Here is an 18,152-nt window from a genome sequence, read left to right as displayed (position 1 = left end):
TACGGTCTGCACTGGTGGGCACCGCTAGCTAAAAGGCTAACTGTGATAACCCTAAAGAACTACTCAAATATTAGCATTGGCTAATGCTAAAGTCCTATCAACAAAATGCCATAACAACATGGTGTTTTGTGTAAGCTAATGCTAAAGATGCTATAGCAGCATGGTATTCTGTATAAGCTAATGCTAAAGATGCTATAGCAGCATGGTATTCTGTATAAGCTAATGCTAAAGATGCTATAGCAGCATGGTATGCTGTATAAGCTAATGCTAAAGATGCTATAGCAGCATGGTATGCTGTATAAACTATGCTGTCATGTTTAACTGCTTAAATGTCATAAAACTGAGTTTCAGCAGCAGAATTATTCTGTGGGCCCGAGAAGAAAGCTTTAGAAAGCTTTAATTTCTTGATAAATTAATTTAGTCTACGCTGTTTTATTCGCTGCATCATGGAGTTTTTTTCCACACTGCAATAATGGCCAAATTCTTTAGCAAAATAAGGACGTTCTAGACTTTTAAAATGAAGAAAAAACTTCTAAACAACAGACTTTGACTTTTCTGTCCCAGGATCATCCACATAAGGTCAAAGGTCACCATACTGAGTGTCGGATTAGTTGGATGAGAGCATGAAAATGGCTGTCAGTGTAGCGTTTAATCTGTCTGGGATTAAATCCAGGTCCAGCCGAAGCTTCTGGTTATTTCTGCTTTTCATTGGCAAAAAAGTTGAAACATTTTGTCGTTTAATGTGGAAAAAATATTCAACCATTTGATCAGTGATCATATTTATCTTTTTTGTCTATTGTGTGCTGTGGCAGTTATAATCAGAGGAACTTCATCGATCCGTTCAGGTAAACAGCTGCAGATTATCCGCCTCACCATCAATGCAGACTGTATAAACGGCCGGCGTAAATCAGCCAATGACAAACCCACAAATAGCTACAAGCTGTCCAGAGGATATTAAACCTGAGCTGTGAATATTGGATCCATATGAAGCTCAGTGGTTGGGTTTTACAGCCTTGCCGAGCATCAGCAGAATAATAATAACGGCTGCAATTATGGAGGAGATAATGAGAAAATGTTCTTCTGCAGCCACCAAAGAGAAGAACTGAAACAGGTACGGAGGAGCAGCTCTGATTCCTCTGTTATTCCCTTCCTCTCCTCTCCCTGCCTTCATTATTTCTCCTCTTCTTTATTCTTCCCTCATTTTTACAGCTGGAAACTGAAGCAGCAGCTAAGCCTGCTTTATTAGCAGAGGCCAGGTTTTTCAGATGGAAACTGATAAATCATTTGAAAACTTTTCCCACGTTTAATCAACATTTATTTAAAAAGTTTAAAGGATTATGCAAAAAAGGTGGTTTACATTGGTTTCCTTTTCATTTCAGCGTTCAGTTTGCTGCCGTTTATATTTAACACCATTACAGCGCTGTCAAAGATTAGTTGTTGATTTGGAGATGACTTAAACCATGACTGGTTTTAATAATCGATAATTGAGACACAGAAACAGAAGGAAAATCAACGTGGACATCATGACAGAGTCACAGTAAAAACATCCAGGAAAACAACAGGATGAACACCAGGAACTGAAGACCAATACTTTTGAAGTAGTGGAAAGGAGAAAAGTAGAAATACTTTTTAGAATCAGAAGAAACAAGCCTCCGGTCACCAGGTGGCAGCAGTGCTCTAACGAATCAACCAGGTAGAAGAAGAAGTAGCTGATTTACAGCTGATGGAGGAGAGAGGTTTGTGGAGAGTAAGGACCGTGACGACAGAAGAGATGTGAAGAAGAAACCTGCGCTCAGTGTCTTCTTCAGAGGTTTCTTTTCTGTTTTCTTCAGTACTTCTTGGTGCAGCGCCCCCACAGGTGAGGAGGGGAAAAGGTTTTCTAATTAGTTTAGATAAGTGTAAAAGAAAACTGCAGCAGCTGAAAAAGTAAAAAATGTTGAAGTCCCAATCGAACTGAATCTATAGGACTCTAACTCTCCAAAAGAAATAACCGTTAGAGAAGTTTAAACCTTAAAGGTAAAATGATTGAAAATGCAAAAACAGAGAGAAGAATTGTTTGTCTGTTGTGACGTATTAGAGGCATTATGATCCAGTTTGAAATGTTGATGTTCAACCTGGAAGCTTGTTGGTTGTTTTATTATCTGGAGTGTTTTCTGTCAACATGAACCTTCTGCATATTCATGCTGAGTTGGTCTCTGACGCACGCGAATCGTTGACATTCCCTCCTAAACTTCCCAGCAGACTCCTCTGTTCTCTCTTTTAATCCCGGCCAAATCCCGTTATTACACACAGAGTATAATCCCAATCCTCCCATCTCTCCCACCCCAATATCTGCCTCGATTCGCAGCGATCCTTCACTGCTCTCCTGACTGGTTTTCTCTCTCTGCCACGGTTCCATTATTTTCAAGAAATGAAAAAAAAAAAGACAATAAAATCCCCTGAAGCCGGCAGGAGGGAGGGCTGGACCGAAAGGTGACCCGGCGGCTCTCATCAGCGTCCGTCACACTATTCAGACACGCGGCCTGAACCTCACTCTAATTCATCTCACACACACACACACTCAGAGCGATGGAGGAAATCTCAGTAATAATTTCAGAGTGGCATGATTGGATACGTTCCCATGGAGAGATAAAGAAACAGCGAAGCAGGCGAGGTGAGAGATGAGAACGGCAGCGGAGAACCTGCGTGGATGAAGGGATCTAACGACTTTGCCTCCATCTCATTTGCAGATCCTCTCCCTCTCGGCCCAGATTACGCCGTTATCCCCCGTGCCAAAAGAAAGGCTTATCGGCCGAGCCGCTGCTCTGCGCTCTGCTCTGTGTTTCAATAAGAGGCCCGCTCTCCGATGCCGCAGTGAACTCACAGGCCGCTTCATTTTCCCCGTCAACAATCTTCATTTCACCGCCATTAGCTCAAATCTGACGGAATTAAAATGCAATCTCCTAAATGGCTTCGACAAGCTTTTATGCTGCTTTTTTATTTTTTAATGGTGCACTTAAAGATGAACAGCTCATTAAAACACCTCCTCCATTCATTTTGCTGCTTGTTTCTGTTAGCGCTTCCAGAAATCGCAGTAAATAACGCGGTTCTGCCTGAGCAGTCAGTATCTGACTGTTACCACATCAGGAATCAAAAAACACTGCAGAACAATCAGAAACTTTACATCTGGCTGTAATTTCACTCCCATTGGTGTTTGGTGTTGAGTATTACTCTTTTTTTTTGAAGGTGAGGGGTTGTCATGGCAACAGTGGGTCTGTGTTTTGGTTTATTATCGCACATCAGCAGGAAAGAGACTTTGAGAAATCCACATTTACATCCAAATATGTTGAAGGACGGATGATGGGAACCAAAGGATGGAGAGCAGAACCATCTGGACCACTGAGGACAGAGACTGATCTGATCGATTAACTAGCTGATCTGATCGATTAACTAGCTGATCTGATCGATTAACCAGCTGATCTGATCGATTAACTAGCTGATCTGATCGATTAACTAGCTGATCTGATCAATTAACCAGCTGATCTGATCGATTAACCAGCTGAACATTATCGGATGAATGGATGAATGGATGGATGGATGGATGATTGATGGATGCTGATCTGATCGATTAATATGGATGGCCATTATTCACTGGATGATGGATGATTGTTCTTAGACATCACTAACACATTATCATATATGGATGGATGGATGATTGATGGTTGGATGGATGATGGATGGATGATGGATGGTTGGATGGATGGATGATTGATGGTTGGATGGATGATGGATGGATGATGGATGGATGGATGGATGATGGATGGATGATGGATGGATGATGGATGGATGGATGATGGATGGATGATGGATGGATGATGGATGGATGGATGGATGATGGATGGATGGATGATGGATGGATGATGGTTGGATGGATGATGGATGATGGATGGATGATGGATGGATGGATGGATGATGGATGGATGGATGGATGATGGATGGATGATGGATGGATGATGGATGGATGATGGATGGTTGGATGGATGGATGATTGATGGTTGGATGGATGATGGATGGATGATGGATGGATGGATGGATGGATGGAGGATGGATGGATGGATGGATGATGGATGGTTGGATGATTGATGGTTGGATGGATGGATGGATGGATGGATGGATGGATGGATGGATGGATGATGAATGGATGGATGATTGATGGTTGGATGGATGGATGGATGGATGATGGTTGGATGGATGATGGATGGATGGATGGTTGGATGGATGGATGGATGGATGGATGATGGTTGGATGGATGATGGTTGGATGGATGATGGTTGGATGGATGATGGATGGATGGATGGATGGATGGATGGATGATGAATGGATGGATGATTGATGGTTGGATGGATGATGGATGATGGATGGATGGATGGATGGATGGAAGAAATGGACCTCTAAATTGCACTTCAGGGAGCAACAAAGCTGGAATACAAACAGGATGTCTCACTGTGACGTAAACTGAGTGTGTGGCTTTATTTTTCATTTAGTAAAGTATCTAGAAATTTTACTCAAGTAGGATGAGTTCATAATAATATTAGTCTGATAAAAGACAAAGGTACTTTCTTCCAAAAAGTTACCCAAATAAATGTCTCATACACCTGCAGTCATCATTCTCATTCCTCTGCAGGCATCTCATCTTTTAAAAACAAATGCAATCATACGACGGCTGGATATGAGAGCAGAGATGAGCAATCAGTCATTTGTATGAAAATGTTAAACTTATTTAAGGCTGAAGTTCTGCCATAATGCTGAAGACATTGGTGCCAAATGTCAACTTCAGCCGGGTTCGGACTTTTTAACCGGAGTCTTCCTCTTATTAACGGGAACAAAGTGGCTCCATGGGCTTTCTGTGTGAGGGAGATTTGCAGCATAGAATAACCGAATAAGACACACACACACCCAGATATGGGTGGGCTGGTGGTGGTGAGCCTTATCGCTGTGCCACAAAGTGGGAAGATTAGATTACTCACTTCCCTAAACCGCTAACGTGGTTACCATAGCGATAGCTGTGTGACTGGGGCAGCAGCTCGCCACTTTGGAGGCTGTTAGATGGAGCGATCGGCAGGGGAGCCAAAGGTCAGGCTGCTGCCTTAACGTTCACTTTCTATTTTATTCTATTCTATTGCTTAGATTGAAATGATTAGCTCCTTCACTCACTGTATCGATCTACAATACAGTGAATAAAAGTACTAAGTGGTGAATAGAAATACACAGAGTCGTTAGCATATAGCACCTGCTAAAGGTTGTAGCTCCTTAGCTAAAAAAATGAATGTTCTTAAAGGGCCGGTTGTGGCGGAATGTATTGATAAAACTTATGAAGAAACTATTAAAATATCAACGTCTTTTCACCCTCATCTGTCCCTCCAGCATTTTGCGATTGCTTTGTGATTTTGTGGTGCTAATTTAGAAAGATTTGAAACGAATTTTGCAATAGTTAAGCTGACGTGAGACTTTTTGCTACTCTCCACGTCGACCCCAGACCTGACAGCAGGTATGTCTGATGCAGCAGTGGAGGTAAGAAACACTGCCACCTGCAGGTGGGAATTAGCATCGCTTAAATCTGATGTTTTTGAACATTTTGCAGAAAGTTTGAAATAACCTCATAATTATGAATTAACGCAAAAACACTGCTTTGATTTGATTGATCAAATAATTTCTATCATGTGTCCCTCTGGAGTTTACAGGGCCACATATAAAGTTGTGGCGGGCTGCATTCGGCCCCCGGACCTTGAGTTTGACACGTGGTTTAATGGAAACGCCCTACAGTATGGGACTTCAGTGAACAGAGGAATGAAGACTGGTTGAATTATCCATTTTACATTTTGGTATTTCTTGGACAATTATTACTAAAATTATTACTAAAGTGTTAAAACCGTATTTTAAAGGATCAGTGATTAACTGTAACAATAGATTTTATTTGAGAAACAATTATTTCAGGTGTAGGAACAATGCAGCTGTTTTGTTTTAATAAATTGGCATAAAATATTGTCACATGGATGTCGCCAAGATGTTTATACTAAAATGAATTCTCTACAGAGAATGTATGCTAGGTGCTATGCAGCTAGCATACATGCTGTCCAGTCAAAACAGTAATATGTGAGCATTAAATAACCTCCAGCCCTTCAATTTGAACTGGAGTGAGTTGAAGTAGAAGATGATGCAGAAATGATGAGGGGAAATAGATGAAGAGGAAGAGAGCGGGCCACAAACGTTGGTGTTTGTGCTACAGTTTTATGGAAATGCTAACCCAGAATGTATGCTACAAAGAGCTGTTAGCATTGGGATCAAAACAATTTCTCAAATATGTTTAAACAGTTTGTTGCGAAAACTTTCACTTTAAACATCCATTCATTATCTTCCAGTTTGATTTGATTTCATGTTAGCTCCTGCTAATGCTGTTAGTTCCAGGTAATGATGTTAGCTGTAGCTAATGGCGTTAGCTCCTTCCAATGGTGTCCAGCCCACTATAATCAACCCCCATCATCAGCCTAGCATGTGTTGCGCAGGTGAAAAGTATAATAAAGATGTGATTTTTGAAGTTATTATGAGTTTTTATAAATCACAGACAAACAACAACTTTTAGGTTAATAGAAAAATTACAGCGCATGTTTAGCTAACCGTGGATCCCTCTATATTAGCCTGAATGCTTGAAATCCACCAGAGGCGCAGAAATGATCCATTTTATTCTTCCATTTCTTCTTAATGTAGGTGCTGTGGGCACCTTAAGATTCATCGACCGTATTTGAAAAGCCAATAAAACAATAAAGTGTTATTTTTTGCTTCCTCATAAGGTTATTTCTGTGGGCTGCTTCCAACGGAGGAAAATCAATTGATATTGAATTCATAATCGCACCACAGTGGAGCCTCGCTCCTTAATTCAAACTAATGAAGTGCTGGCAAATCCATAGCGTTGTGGGTCTGATCATTGGATTAATTACCTCAGTCAGGCTATTGTATTTCAATTAGGCTCAATACTCTGCTCATCTTTTCATTAGTCAACAGGCATCCAAAATAAATATTACACAAACAGTGGAGACAGAGAAAAAGATCCTCATGTTACATTTAAAAGTTACTTTTCCAAAGGAAATGCAGCGAGAGGTTAGAGCTGGATGTAAATACTGGTAATTAGACTCATCTGAGGAGTCAAAATGGAGCCGGTTTTTACCTTTTACTGGGAGAAATGGTGGCTCTGACCTTGACAAAGCAACTGGTTTGGATGAGCGTCGGGATCGGACCTGAAGTCAGGTCAGGTCAGGTCAGGTCAGGTCAGGTCAGGCTGCTGGAGTCCTGCTGACTCACAACCAGAGCCTCGGGTCAAATGATATTTATAGGAATTAATAAACCAAGAAAAACCCAGACTGGACGCACATCTGGGGGCTTTAAAGCTGAATAATTAACAGAGGTTCTACAGGGCGAGTTCTTCCTAAACGGGTCGTGACTAATTTGGTCTGAATTTGCTGTTTTTACAGGAAGGACGGATGGTTTGTTTTCTTGAACAACTACGGACACAGATAAGGTCCAAATTAATTCCTCTACAGGTTTTAATGACATTACTAAGTTGTTTCTTCAATATTTGTCTGTTTGAAAGGCTTTTAAATGTTCAAGTGTTATTAACATCAACACATTTACTCAGACATCTAAGTGGGAATAACAGAACTGTGCTTCTCTAACAAAACTAATCTGGTAGCTTTTGTTGACAAACATTTTCCAACAATTTTCATTTTCTAAATGAAATGAAATCAACAGAAGAAATAAATAAAAATTCATGCATTATTGACCAGAACTATGAAAAAACATATTAATATTTTCTATCAACTAATAAAAAGGAGATCCAAACGTTGGAGGGATTTGAGATCTAATCACTTCTGGTTCTGGTTCTGTGGAAAGATGATGGAAGTGGGAATAGTCGATGAGACTTAATATTCCTCTGCAGCCGGAAATGAATAAAAACAAGATGGAGGTCCTCTGATGGACGGCAGCTTCACGCGGTTGGACCAGTCCAATAAAATAAGGTGAAAGTCCAGATGCAGCTAAATTTATTCCTGTGTGATTTTATATTTTAGTCAGAATCCCACCATGTTTTATCAGAGGAGAACCGATCACTGACGATGACATGTTTAAAAAGAACATATTTTTGGTTTGAAAAGTTGCTAAATATAACAGTAAAGCCGCTGCGTTGGCAACATTAGCTGCGTTTCTATTAACTGGAATTACAAAGTGAATTCCCTTTTTGATACTGCATCAATTTAAAATAGAAAAACATTTTTTTGATAAGAAACTTTTGAGATGGTTTTTCAGCCATTTTGGAAAACTGCAATGGAAACAGTTTTTTTTTGCATCACGCCGATTTGAATGGCTGATAAAAATAACATCTTATTTAACTGTTTACATCCGTAGAAGTACCGTTTCCAGAAATTTACTCTAGTCAATGTAACTACCTGACTGAAAATATCCTTCTTGTAATGCAGTTGAGGGCCGAACAAATTCACTTCAAGGGCCACAAATGGCCCCCGGGCCACAGTTTGGACACACATAGGATAGATAATAAACACATTATAATGTTTTTATGCGCCGTCCGTCTTTTTTTAGCCTCAGAGAGAATCAGACTAGACTTAACGTTGTTTTCTTTTAATCTGTGAATTTTCAGAAACCTTCTTCCGTTTAAAGCTTTTGTCGTTTTTTCCCCCAGCAGAGATCATGTGAGCGAAACTTAATTTCCCCTCCACTGTACAATTTGATTTGGACAAGCGTCGGACCATGTGACCGCTCTCATGACCGCCGGCTCTCCGCTCTGCACAGCTGACTCGTGTTCTCACTTATCTGATGCAGAAAAATAAAGAAATAAAGAGAAGACACACTCTGAAGCATGAATGCAGCCATGCATGCTCTGCAGCTTCACACAGAGTCACACAAACTGCCTGCAGCCAATGAAACTGGCAACTTCCTGGCTTATCCCGGTTTATGTGTGTGGATTTATGGCGGGCCGTTAAAATATATTTGATTTTCAGCAGGATGTGTCTCCACCGCTGCTTCCCTCAAAGCCATCTTTTACAGCGTCTTGCTTTAACCTTCTCCCCCGGCTCGTAAAGCACCAGCAGGCTTCCTCCGCCTGCGCTGACCTCTCCTCCCGCCCTGTGCAGACCGAGGCTGTTCGCGTTTCCTCCTGTGGTGCAGAAACACTTTCTGCCCCTCAGCTGTTGTTTCCTAGTTGTCCGTTTCCCTCCTGAATGATCGATTCGTGTTTTTACTTGAGTAATTTTATTATGAATTCACCAGACACACAAAAACCTGCTGTTTTTGTTAAAGTTTCATAAGTTTTACTGAAAAAAGCTGATCTGGAAATTATTGTTGTTTTGATCCTTAAAATACCAACATTTCCATATTACCTTATATTTTGATCAGTCTGATGATGTCATTTTAAATTTTTATTTTTAAAATTAAATGTTGCAGATAGCGGTGGCTGTTGGGAGGAAAGAGTTCCAGTAGCAGTCTGTATTACAGTGAATCTGAAGAAGCCTCTGACTAAAAACAGTCTCATGGTCGGGGTTGTTTGTCGTTTTATTGGTTTTATCAAAAATCCTTCAAGGTGAAAATGTTTTAAAACTTTAAAAGGCAACTAATTAAAATCTACAGAGTAAAATCCTGAGATGCTATAAAACTGTAATGTTTCGTACAGTTTTATTCGAAACTGTATGACGTCACTGTTTGACAATGTCACTGCATTTCCAGCTGAAAACAACGTCCAAGCATAGAATAACTGATCAACCATTTTTAACTTCTGAGTGTTTTCAGACTTTATCAGACAATCTCTCTTTCTGGTGTTCCAGTCTAAAGCAGCTCAAACGCACCACAGCTACCGCAGGAGCTGCATATGCAGATAAACTGCGGGATATCAGCATGTCTGCTGATTTTAGCCGTCTGGACTGGACTGCACTCGAAATAACTGGCCTCCACTTCATGTACATAGCTAAATAACTTCTATTTTACTGTCACTCCTGCACTTTATATTTAATATTTATATTTTATTGTGTATCTTATTTATTCTGAGTAACCTCACTGAAACCTCAAAACATTGTCCTGAGCCGTATGCAACGAAATTTCGTTATGTATACACCCCTGTGCATACAAAATGACAATAAAGTCTGTCTAAGTCTAAGTCTGTTTTAACAACATATTGACACATTTTGAAGCATCACATTAGAAAAGGTTGATAGAAAAATAAAAATTTGAAACAACTTCCTCAATCTTGCAAAAAAAAAGTTAAATACACTCGCTTGAGATGGAGGTAATGCACAGAAGGTGAGATGGAAACACATTTAATGCAGCAACACTCTGAGCACAAACCTCCAAATCGGAGGGGGGACTCTCTTCATTTTTTTGAGATGCGTTGTCGTTGCTAGTTTGCAGCCTCTACTTCCTGTTTTGCAGCCTCTACTTCCTGTTTCTTTCAGCTAACAGCCATGCATAGTCAACATCTGAAGACATTACGCTCTCTGATTCATTCCAAACCAGTAAATGGAAACACAGCAAATTTACATTTTATTTTCTTGCAACAATTTAAAAGTTCATTCAGAATTTGCGTGACAAATTGGATGGAAACATAGAATCTCATTCATAACATTCCCTTGCTCTGAACTAAACACACGGCAGGTTTATCTCGGTTGCAGAGTTGGAGTCGCTAACTGTCTATGAGACCCTGTTAACTTTAACATGTTTAATTTCAATGCAGAGCATTTGATTTGCCAAAACAGGTCAGTTTCTCAGGCCTTTATCTGGCCGCATCAAGTTTCAGAAACTGAAGTTATCTCACAAAGCTCTTTGTGGAGCAGCTTTTATCCAGTTGAATGCTCTAGTAAACACTTTCGTTATAACTCAGGGTTAGGACCGGGGTCATTCTGGTCACCAGGGATTTCCCTGTAGCTGCTAAGGCCGTTTTCACACTTGATAGTGCAGAAGATTTGGATCAGTTTGGGGAAAAGGTTGCAACATTTATTACATTTCCAGCTACTTTAGTTCTCTTTCTCTGTGCTCTGAGTCAAACCAACCAAACCCTTTAACAACCTGTTCCCCTCCTCGCCTGTGGGGGCGCTGCACACAGAACCACTGAAGGAAGCAACAATAAAACCTCTGAAGACACTGAGCCTAACTTCCTTCTACTCAAAATGTAACGTGTCATTGGATTTCAGCGACTGTAGGATTTCTCTTTTGTTTTTAGTAAAAGACCACGAGGCATTTCACCTGTTAGCGCTAGGCTAGCACGTTTGTTTTGGCTGTTTTTACCCAGAATGCCCTGCGCTGTAGTTCACTTTCTGCTTTTGGAGCAGTATCTGGTCCACCTGGCGTTCACATATACATTCAAACTGAACCAGAGTTCAGTTCAACCGAACCAAGACCGAGGTTTGTAGGCGAACCAGAGTCCAGTTCTTTGGCCCATTAGCATTCAAAAGAACAAGACTTTCTACACAAGCAGACTGGATTTGGATTAAAGTGGACTAAACAGGAATTATTGCTTCATGGTGGAATGACACTAAAGGAGTCTTTTTTTCTGAATAATAAAACCAAAGCCACATAAGTTTACTACAAAGATGGATTCAAGCTGTTTTTCTCTGAAACCTCCAGAGTTTCTCTCTCTAACTTCTTAAGGAAGAACTTAAAGAATGACCAGGAGATGGAGAAATTATCCATCGAGTTTCCAAGGTAACTCATTTTATCTTTTTATAATCATGATCTTGATCATTTAGTTGTGACCCACAAATGTTGACCCCATGTGAGAGTTAAATTCTTGAATTTAGAGGTTTAAATATTTGATTCTCCAACTCGCTCTCTGACCCAGAGGGAATATTTCACCTTTTTCCACCTGAGAACCATTCTGTCCAGTTCACTCAAATTCATTTCATTACTGTTAAATCTAATTCAATCACAAAACAATCCAATATATCGTCCTCCCTTATGCTTCTCATCTTTCATCCGGTGCCTCCTCCCGCCAATGTTCTGACTCCTCTTCACATCCATTCATCATTCCTTTCCTTTAGGAAGATTTACCAACCAGAAGCTTTCCTGACTGAAAACTCACACATCCTGTCTTAAATCGCTCCATACCTTCATCAGATCCAGATCTTAAGATAATAGCTTCTTTGTGAGAACAGTTTAACGATAGCCGAGACTTTAAACACCACCATTACCTTGTAGAGACTTGAGAATTGAAATGTTTCAATAACCTTTTCCCTGCTTCCTTCTGCTTTACGGTGTGAAATGAAGCCAAGTGACGAGACAATAATGGAGGTCATGAAATAAACCTGTGAGCAGTGTGATGTCCTCCCTCTGTGTGAACCGTCTGCAGCAGAAACAAGAAGCATCTTCACTGTCTGACAACTGCAACAAGGCAGAGCATATTCCCCGGCAGAGAAGCTGCTTCGTCCGAGCAAACGCAGCGTAATCAGCTGGTCGACTGACACCGGCTGCATCAGACGTGTCGGCTAACACATCCGTCACACATAAGCATTCATCTACAGTCGTAACACATCTGTACATAAAACATGAATATTTATCCTTTAGACAAATATTCTAAAGGACTCGAGAAAGCTGCAGAAATGCATACAAAACTCATCACAATATGCCGACTGGATCAGCTCCAGTTCCAGCTCATTTTTATCTTCTGCTAACTTTGAAGGCGTTTAGCGAACCTAGCTTCTCCTAAATTAATTTTTACTGAAAAGCTTCATTTCATCTGATGAACCTCTCAGAAACATTCAGGGTTGTTTTAATGCAAAGTTACTCCGACTGCAGCTTTTCTTCGGAGGAAACCATCGCTAACTCAGAAAGCTAAAGAGAAAAGCATCAAGCCTGAATTTAGAGCAAACGGTCAGGGATTACAGCTGGACTCCATCTTCACGCCTGATCAGACGACTAAAACAGAGGGCATACTTCTGCTAACGCGCTAATAGCAGAACTCACTTTTAGCTTAGCAGTTTAGCACATCTGATCATTTTTATTTTGTTGTTTTGTAAACTTTCAGTTGAGTAAAGTTTGAAATCGATGCTAAAGTTTTGGTTATTAAATTCTCCAGGCAGTTAGCCTTTTACAGTCATGCTCTTACTTTGAAGTGGGTGAAAACAGTTAACATGCTAACATGCTAACTTAGCATCTGGCGTGGAGCTCTTGAATTTTTTCAGGTCTTCATGGACTTCAGATTTGGTATTTTCCAGACTGCAGCTTATCCTGTCAGGAGTGACTTACATATGATTTTTATATGAATAAATAAACTGAGAATAAAACCAAACGTGGACCGGTACGTCTGAATGCCGTGGCAGTTACCATGGAGATGAATATAAATGACTTTGCGTGTGGGCCGTCGTGGTGCGAGTGTTTTATGAAACGCGGATTCCTCTCATCAGAGTTTGGGCGGAAATCTGTGTCAGAAACTGTCATCAGATTTCCAAGTCAAGGTCGACAATTTCCAGGAGTTTGTTGAAAAGCAGGAAACTGAACCATTTCAGCAAATTAAACTATGAATGCAAGTCTCAAGAGCTTTAATGACTTCAACCACACAGACTAAACTTATTGGGATGTAAAGTTGTGTTCAATGTGAGGAAAATAAAAGTTTTCGTGTCACAGAGAAGAACATAAAGAGAAGCATATTGAAGAAAAGCAGCAGCAGCGTATGCGGAGTTGGAGCAGAGGAGGTGTAGGAGGACAGATAAGGTGAGTAATCTTACCATCGTCTCCCGATCCCGACCCGGCATCTGCAGAGAGAACAAACACAGTTATTAACCACGGGCTGCTGCAGACACACATTAGCTGAATGAGCCTGGGTCCAGCATGAGGAAGTGTTTGTCTATTTGCCTATCGGCTTGTGGTCGTGTTGGGAGGATGCTTTCTGTTGTGGGGAGATGAGATTTCTCCAACGATAGAAAGCAACACTGCAACTCAGATTTAAAAGTGAAAGGCTGGAATAACAAGCAGAGGACGAGACTTTGAGCGCGCTCCGCTTCCAGCTGTTCGCGTGTCAGCGAATGCTTTTCCACGGCTTTCCCTCTGAATCTACGTAACGCCGCGGAAACAGTAGCAGCTCACCCAACCGATCAACGACACCGCTGTAAACGGATCTTCAGGAGCGCAGTAACCCGATCAGCCTCATAAAACAAAACTGAAGCTATTATGTTTGAACCTGGAGAGAAACAATCTAGTCAGCACAGCTTCAGTTACTACAGCTGGAAACAAAAAATCACGACGAACTCTGACCTGGACATTCAGAGCCACATAGAGACGGTTACAAAGTTGGCCTTCTGTCACCTGAAGAGGACTAATGTCTCAATGATAGATGCAGGTTTTAACTTTAAGGTTATTTACACATTAGCTTGTTAATACAAACTTTGTTCTGCCTGAATTAAAAAGGCAAAAATGTAATTACGTCAAATCAATTTACTGTTGTTAAAAACAGAAAGTTTACAACAAAACAAGACCAAACAGTGCACCAATAAGATCAATTTTTAGTTTTCAATAGTGTAAAATTATTTTTCTTTTCCTGACTGAAAAGCGTTAAATAGGAAAAATGAGCAGAAGAAAATGAGGTTTGGGTTTTTATTTACTTAAAAGATAAAATCTTTTTCACAAGGATGAGTTTGTGTTCATTGAGCTCACTCTGTTTTCTGATAGAAATTAAAGTAAAAAAAGAAAGCGGTTGCTCTGAATATAAAATAAACTGAAATAAAACAGAGTAGCTGCCTCTGCAGAAGTCAACCTTTTCCCTCCAACACCAAATATTAACCAAGGTTTTATTTTCTTTTCAAACTGAACTCCGACGCACATCTTTAATCACAGAAGGAGAAAAAGAAAATCCTTCTTTGAACTTTGTCTGCAGAGCTCTGCCTCCTCCATCGCCTTTCAGTCTGCGGGCTTTTATTGACCTTGGAGCATGCGGGACACTAAGTGTGCAGTGTTTCGTGAAAAGGCTTAGCTTGGAGGATCAGGCTGCAGTCAGAAGGGGCTCGTGTTAAATCAATAAAAACCTTTAGCTTCAGAACAATACCAGCGGAGGCGCTCAGATGAATAACATATCGCAGTTTGAACCGTCAGAGATGGAGAAGAAAACCAGTGACGTCTCGGGGTAGAGCAGGAGGGTCCAAAGTGCGGCCCGGGGGCCATTTGTGGTCCATGGATTAGTTTTGTGTGGCCCACCACCGCAATTCAAGAATGGTGGGGTTGGGAGGTGCTGGTGTCTATCTGCAGCTAACGTTCTGGGTCAGAGGCGGGGCCGCCCCGGACGGGCCGCCCCGGACGGGCCGCCAGTCTGTCGCAGTTTTTATTTTTTAAGGATGAGACTTCCCATGACAAGTTTACATCTTATGTTAATTACTTTTAATCTAGCTAGTTTTTACTCACATCCATCCATTATATTGGGCTAAATAAGGCAAAGTTTGTAGGAGATTCTTGTAGGATTCTTATTTTTGTTCCTGAGAATAAAAAAAAGCTAAATAACTGTAAAAAAACAAACAAACAATGAAGTCAAATGCAAAATATTAACTTTTATTTTTTGTTGTGCAGGTAAAAAAGTGAATAGTATTTTTTAAATATGTTTTTTTAAATGGGGAAAAAATTTGCCCCTGAATAGTTTAAACTTGGTGCTTTTGGCTCTGGGTGCAAACTGTTTGGACAGCGCTGGTTGTAATGATTTGATCCATCTGGATGGAGACGTTTTTTTGTTCTGGACGTTCAGGATCTCTCCTGTGGGGAGGAAGCAGGGAGACGTCGAGGTTTTGCTTCGCTTGGCTAAGCTAAAGCTTAACTGTTCCTCCTGGCGTGTTCAGGAAGAGCTGCCATCCTGGGCTAATCAGCTTCCTCTGGAGCTTTCCTGTCCGCTGACTTTAAATCACAACTTTATTCTCCTCGGCTGAAGGTAACCAGAACAGAAAAAGAACTTTTTAATTTTTCCTTCTAATTCCGGTTTTCAGTAAAGTCACAATCTGATATTTTGGGCTCCCTGCAGCAGCTGCTGTTGAGAAAATGAAAGGCGGCCATGTTTGCATGCTTAGCATGACGGTTTCTCCCAGCAGGCCGTCTGTTTGCTGTTTGGACCGGACCGTCTGGGAGCCGGTCGGGTTCTGCAAACACCTGCTGCTCCCTCCAGATACGTCAGGTCAGGATTTCCATCAGGAAGGAAACGGGATTTACACAAAGAGAGATTAAAGTTTGCAGGAATTTCTGCTAGTCAGCACACAGCTTCAGTTACTACAGATAAAAGTTAGAAATCGGACCTGAACCTTCAGAGACACATAAAGACAGACAGAAAATCAGCCTTCTGTCACCTGAAGAACATTTCCAGGACTAATGAGCTTTAAAACTGCGTTCTGTGCTTTTTGTTTTTATGATGTGAAGCACTTTGAGCTGCCTTATTGATGAAACGTCATATAAAATAAACCTGACTGATTTATTTAATGATGATCTGCTGAACATTTTCTGCAGGTTTAGAGATAGGTTCATGGTTTTTTCTCCTTTGTCTCCTGCTGACTGGGAGTTTTCTGTTTAACCGGCAGCTTTGCTGTGTAATCTCCCGGCCCTCAGTGGGAAACCGGCTTTAAGCGCGTCTCCGTCACACGATGCTCGCTTTCTGCTAACAGGATTTTAGCAGGACGGAGAGCGAGTGGAACAGATTGGGAGATAAACACCGTCACCCTGGTGCCGTAAGCGTGACTTCTCTTCATTTTCTGTGAGATTTAATGCTGATTTAGCTGAGAAAACCGGCCAATCGGAGCACAACGCGGGCTGCATCACAGGAAGTCCCGCCCACCATTGTTCCCCCGCGTGAAAGCGTCGTGTTTAACAGTTACGTAAGGCCGCTCCCACACAGGCAGGGGGCGTCCTGGTTACCGTGGTTACCACGGGCGACACAAACCCCACTGAAACTTTGTTTTCATTTCACACTTTGATTATTATAAAGCAAACAGATATTTATCAGCAGCGGGTCGAAATTAAGGAGAAAAATAAGGAATAGAAAGCTGAGCTGCAGATGATTCCTCAGACAGTTCAAGTGTTTCAACAAGACGGAGCAGAAAACTGAAAAGATTTCAAGTTTACTCCAGACTTTAGGCACCAAAAGCAAAAACAAGTTCTCAGAAAAAGATAAACATGAAGGAGGAGCTCTAAATATGGCTTCATGAATAAAACTGTGCTGGTGATGGAGTCTGAGAGGACGAAGCCGTCCATCCAACCTGGTTTATAACGCAGCGATGAGTAAAACTTTATAAAGCTGTTACTGATAAACAGCATCCAGCAATTAAAGACATTTAAAAGAAGAATGTAAAATCTATGACGGCGCATTAGAGCCATTTTTGGCATTTGCACAAAACAGAGGAGTATATTCCCACCAAAAAACTAAAACATTTTTAGATTAATTTCAGAAATTTTCTTGAGAAAACCTTGAAAATGCTTGACTTTTCAAACTCATATTTCCTTGTTCTTTCTAGAAATTGTCTGTAGTATTATGTAAAATCCATCTTTTATATCTTTCCATCATGTCGTATTGTGATACGTTTTTCAGCCCTACTTTACTGTGCTACAAAACGTCTCTGTGTGTCTGGGAAACACGACGCCGGCCCTTTAACAGAGAATGAAATGGCTTGCAGTCATTGTGTCGTTGTCAGGAAAAGTTAATTCGGTCATAAATCAGAGTGTGTAAGAAGGCAGCTGAGAAGAGACGGTGTGGCCGCTGCAGGACGACGTCTATTCATTCACACACACTGAATATTTGTGTACAGTGACCTTGTTTAGCCAGAATAACGGGACAGGAGCCACAACAGCCTCCCTGTTCACAAATCCTGAATTAGCTTTTCTAAATGCTGCATGAAAGAAAAGAGTCTTTATGCTGCTGCTCTGCCAGATGATTCAGAACTGGATCACACACTCAGACACACACAAACACACACACACACACACACACACGCCGTAATCACATGGCTTCAATAGCAAACACAGGAGCTTAAAACAGGCTGGATGGTTCATGTGACTGGACACACACACACACACACACACACACACACACACACACACACACACACACACACACACACACACACACACACACACACACACACACACACACACAGTTCCTCTCCATTCAC

General features: G+C 41.0%; 1 protein-coding gene across 4 annotated transcripts in view; it reads right to left on the bottom strand.

The window, feature by feature from the left end:
• tmeff2a (transmembrane protein with EGF-like and two follistatin-like domains 2a) overlaps nt 1–18,152 on the bottom strand; it is a 113,296-nt gene that overhangs the window by 43,894 nt on the left and 51,250 nt on the right. For all 4 annotated transcript variants that reach the window (XM_044131867.1, XM_044131868.1, XM_044131869.1 and 1 more), the window contains one exon: nt 13,752–13,778. In XM_044131867.1, the coding sequence (XP_043987802.1) occupies nt 13,752–13,778 (27 nt within the window). The remainder of the gene's footprint in view (nt 1–13,751; nt 13,779–18,152) is intronic.

Source organism: Gambusia affinis, linkage group LG11, assembly GCF_019740435.1.
Source record: "Gambusia affinis linkage group LG11, SWU_Gaff_1.0, whole genome shotgun sequence".
NCBI lineage: Eukaryota > Metazoa > Chordata > Actinopteri > Cyprinodontiformes > Poeciliidae > Gambusia > Gambusia affinis.
Note: the sequence above shows the minus strand (reverse complement) of the source record. Positions and strands in the feature narration are given on the sequence as shown.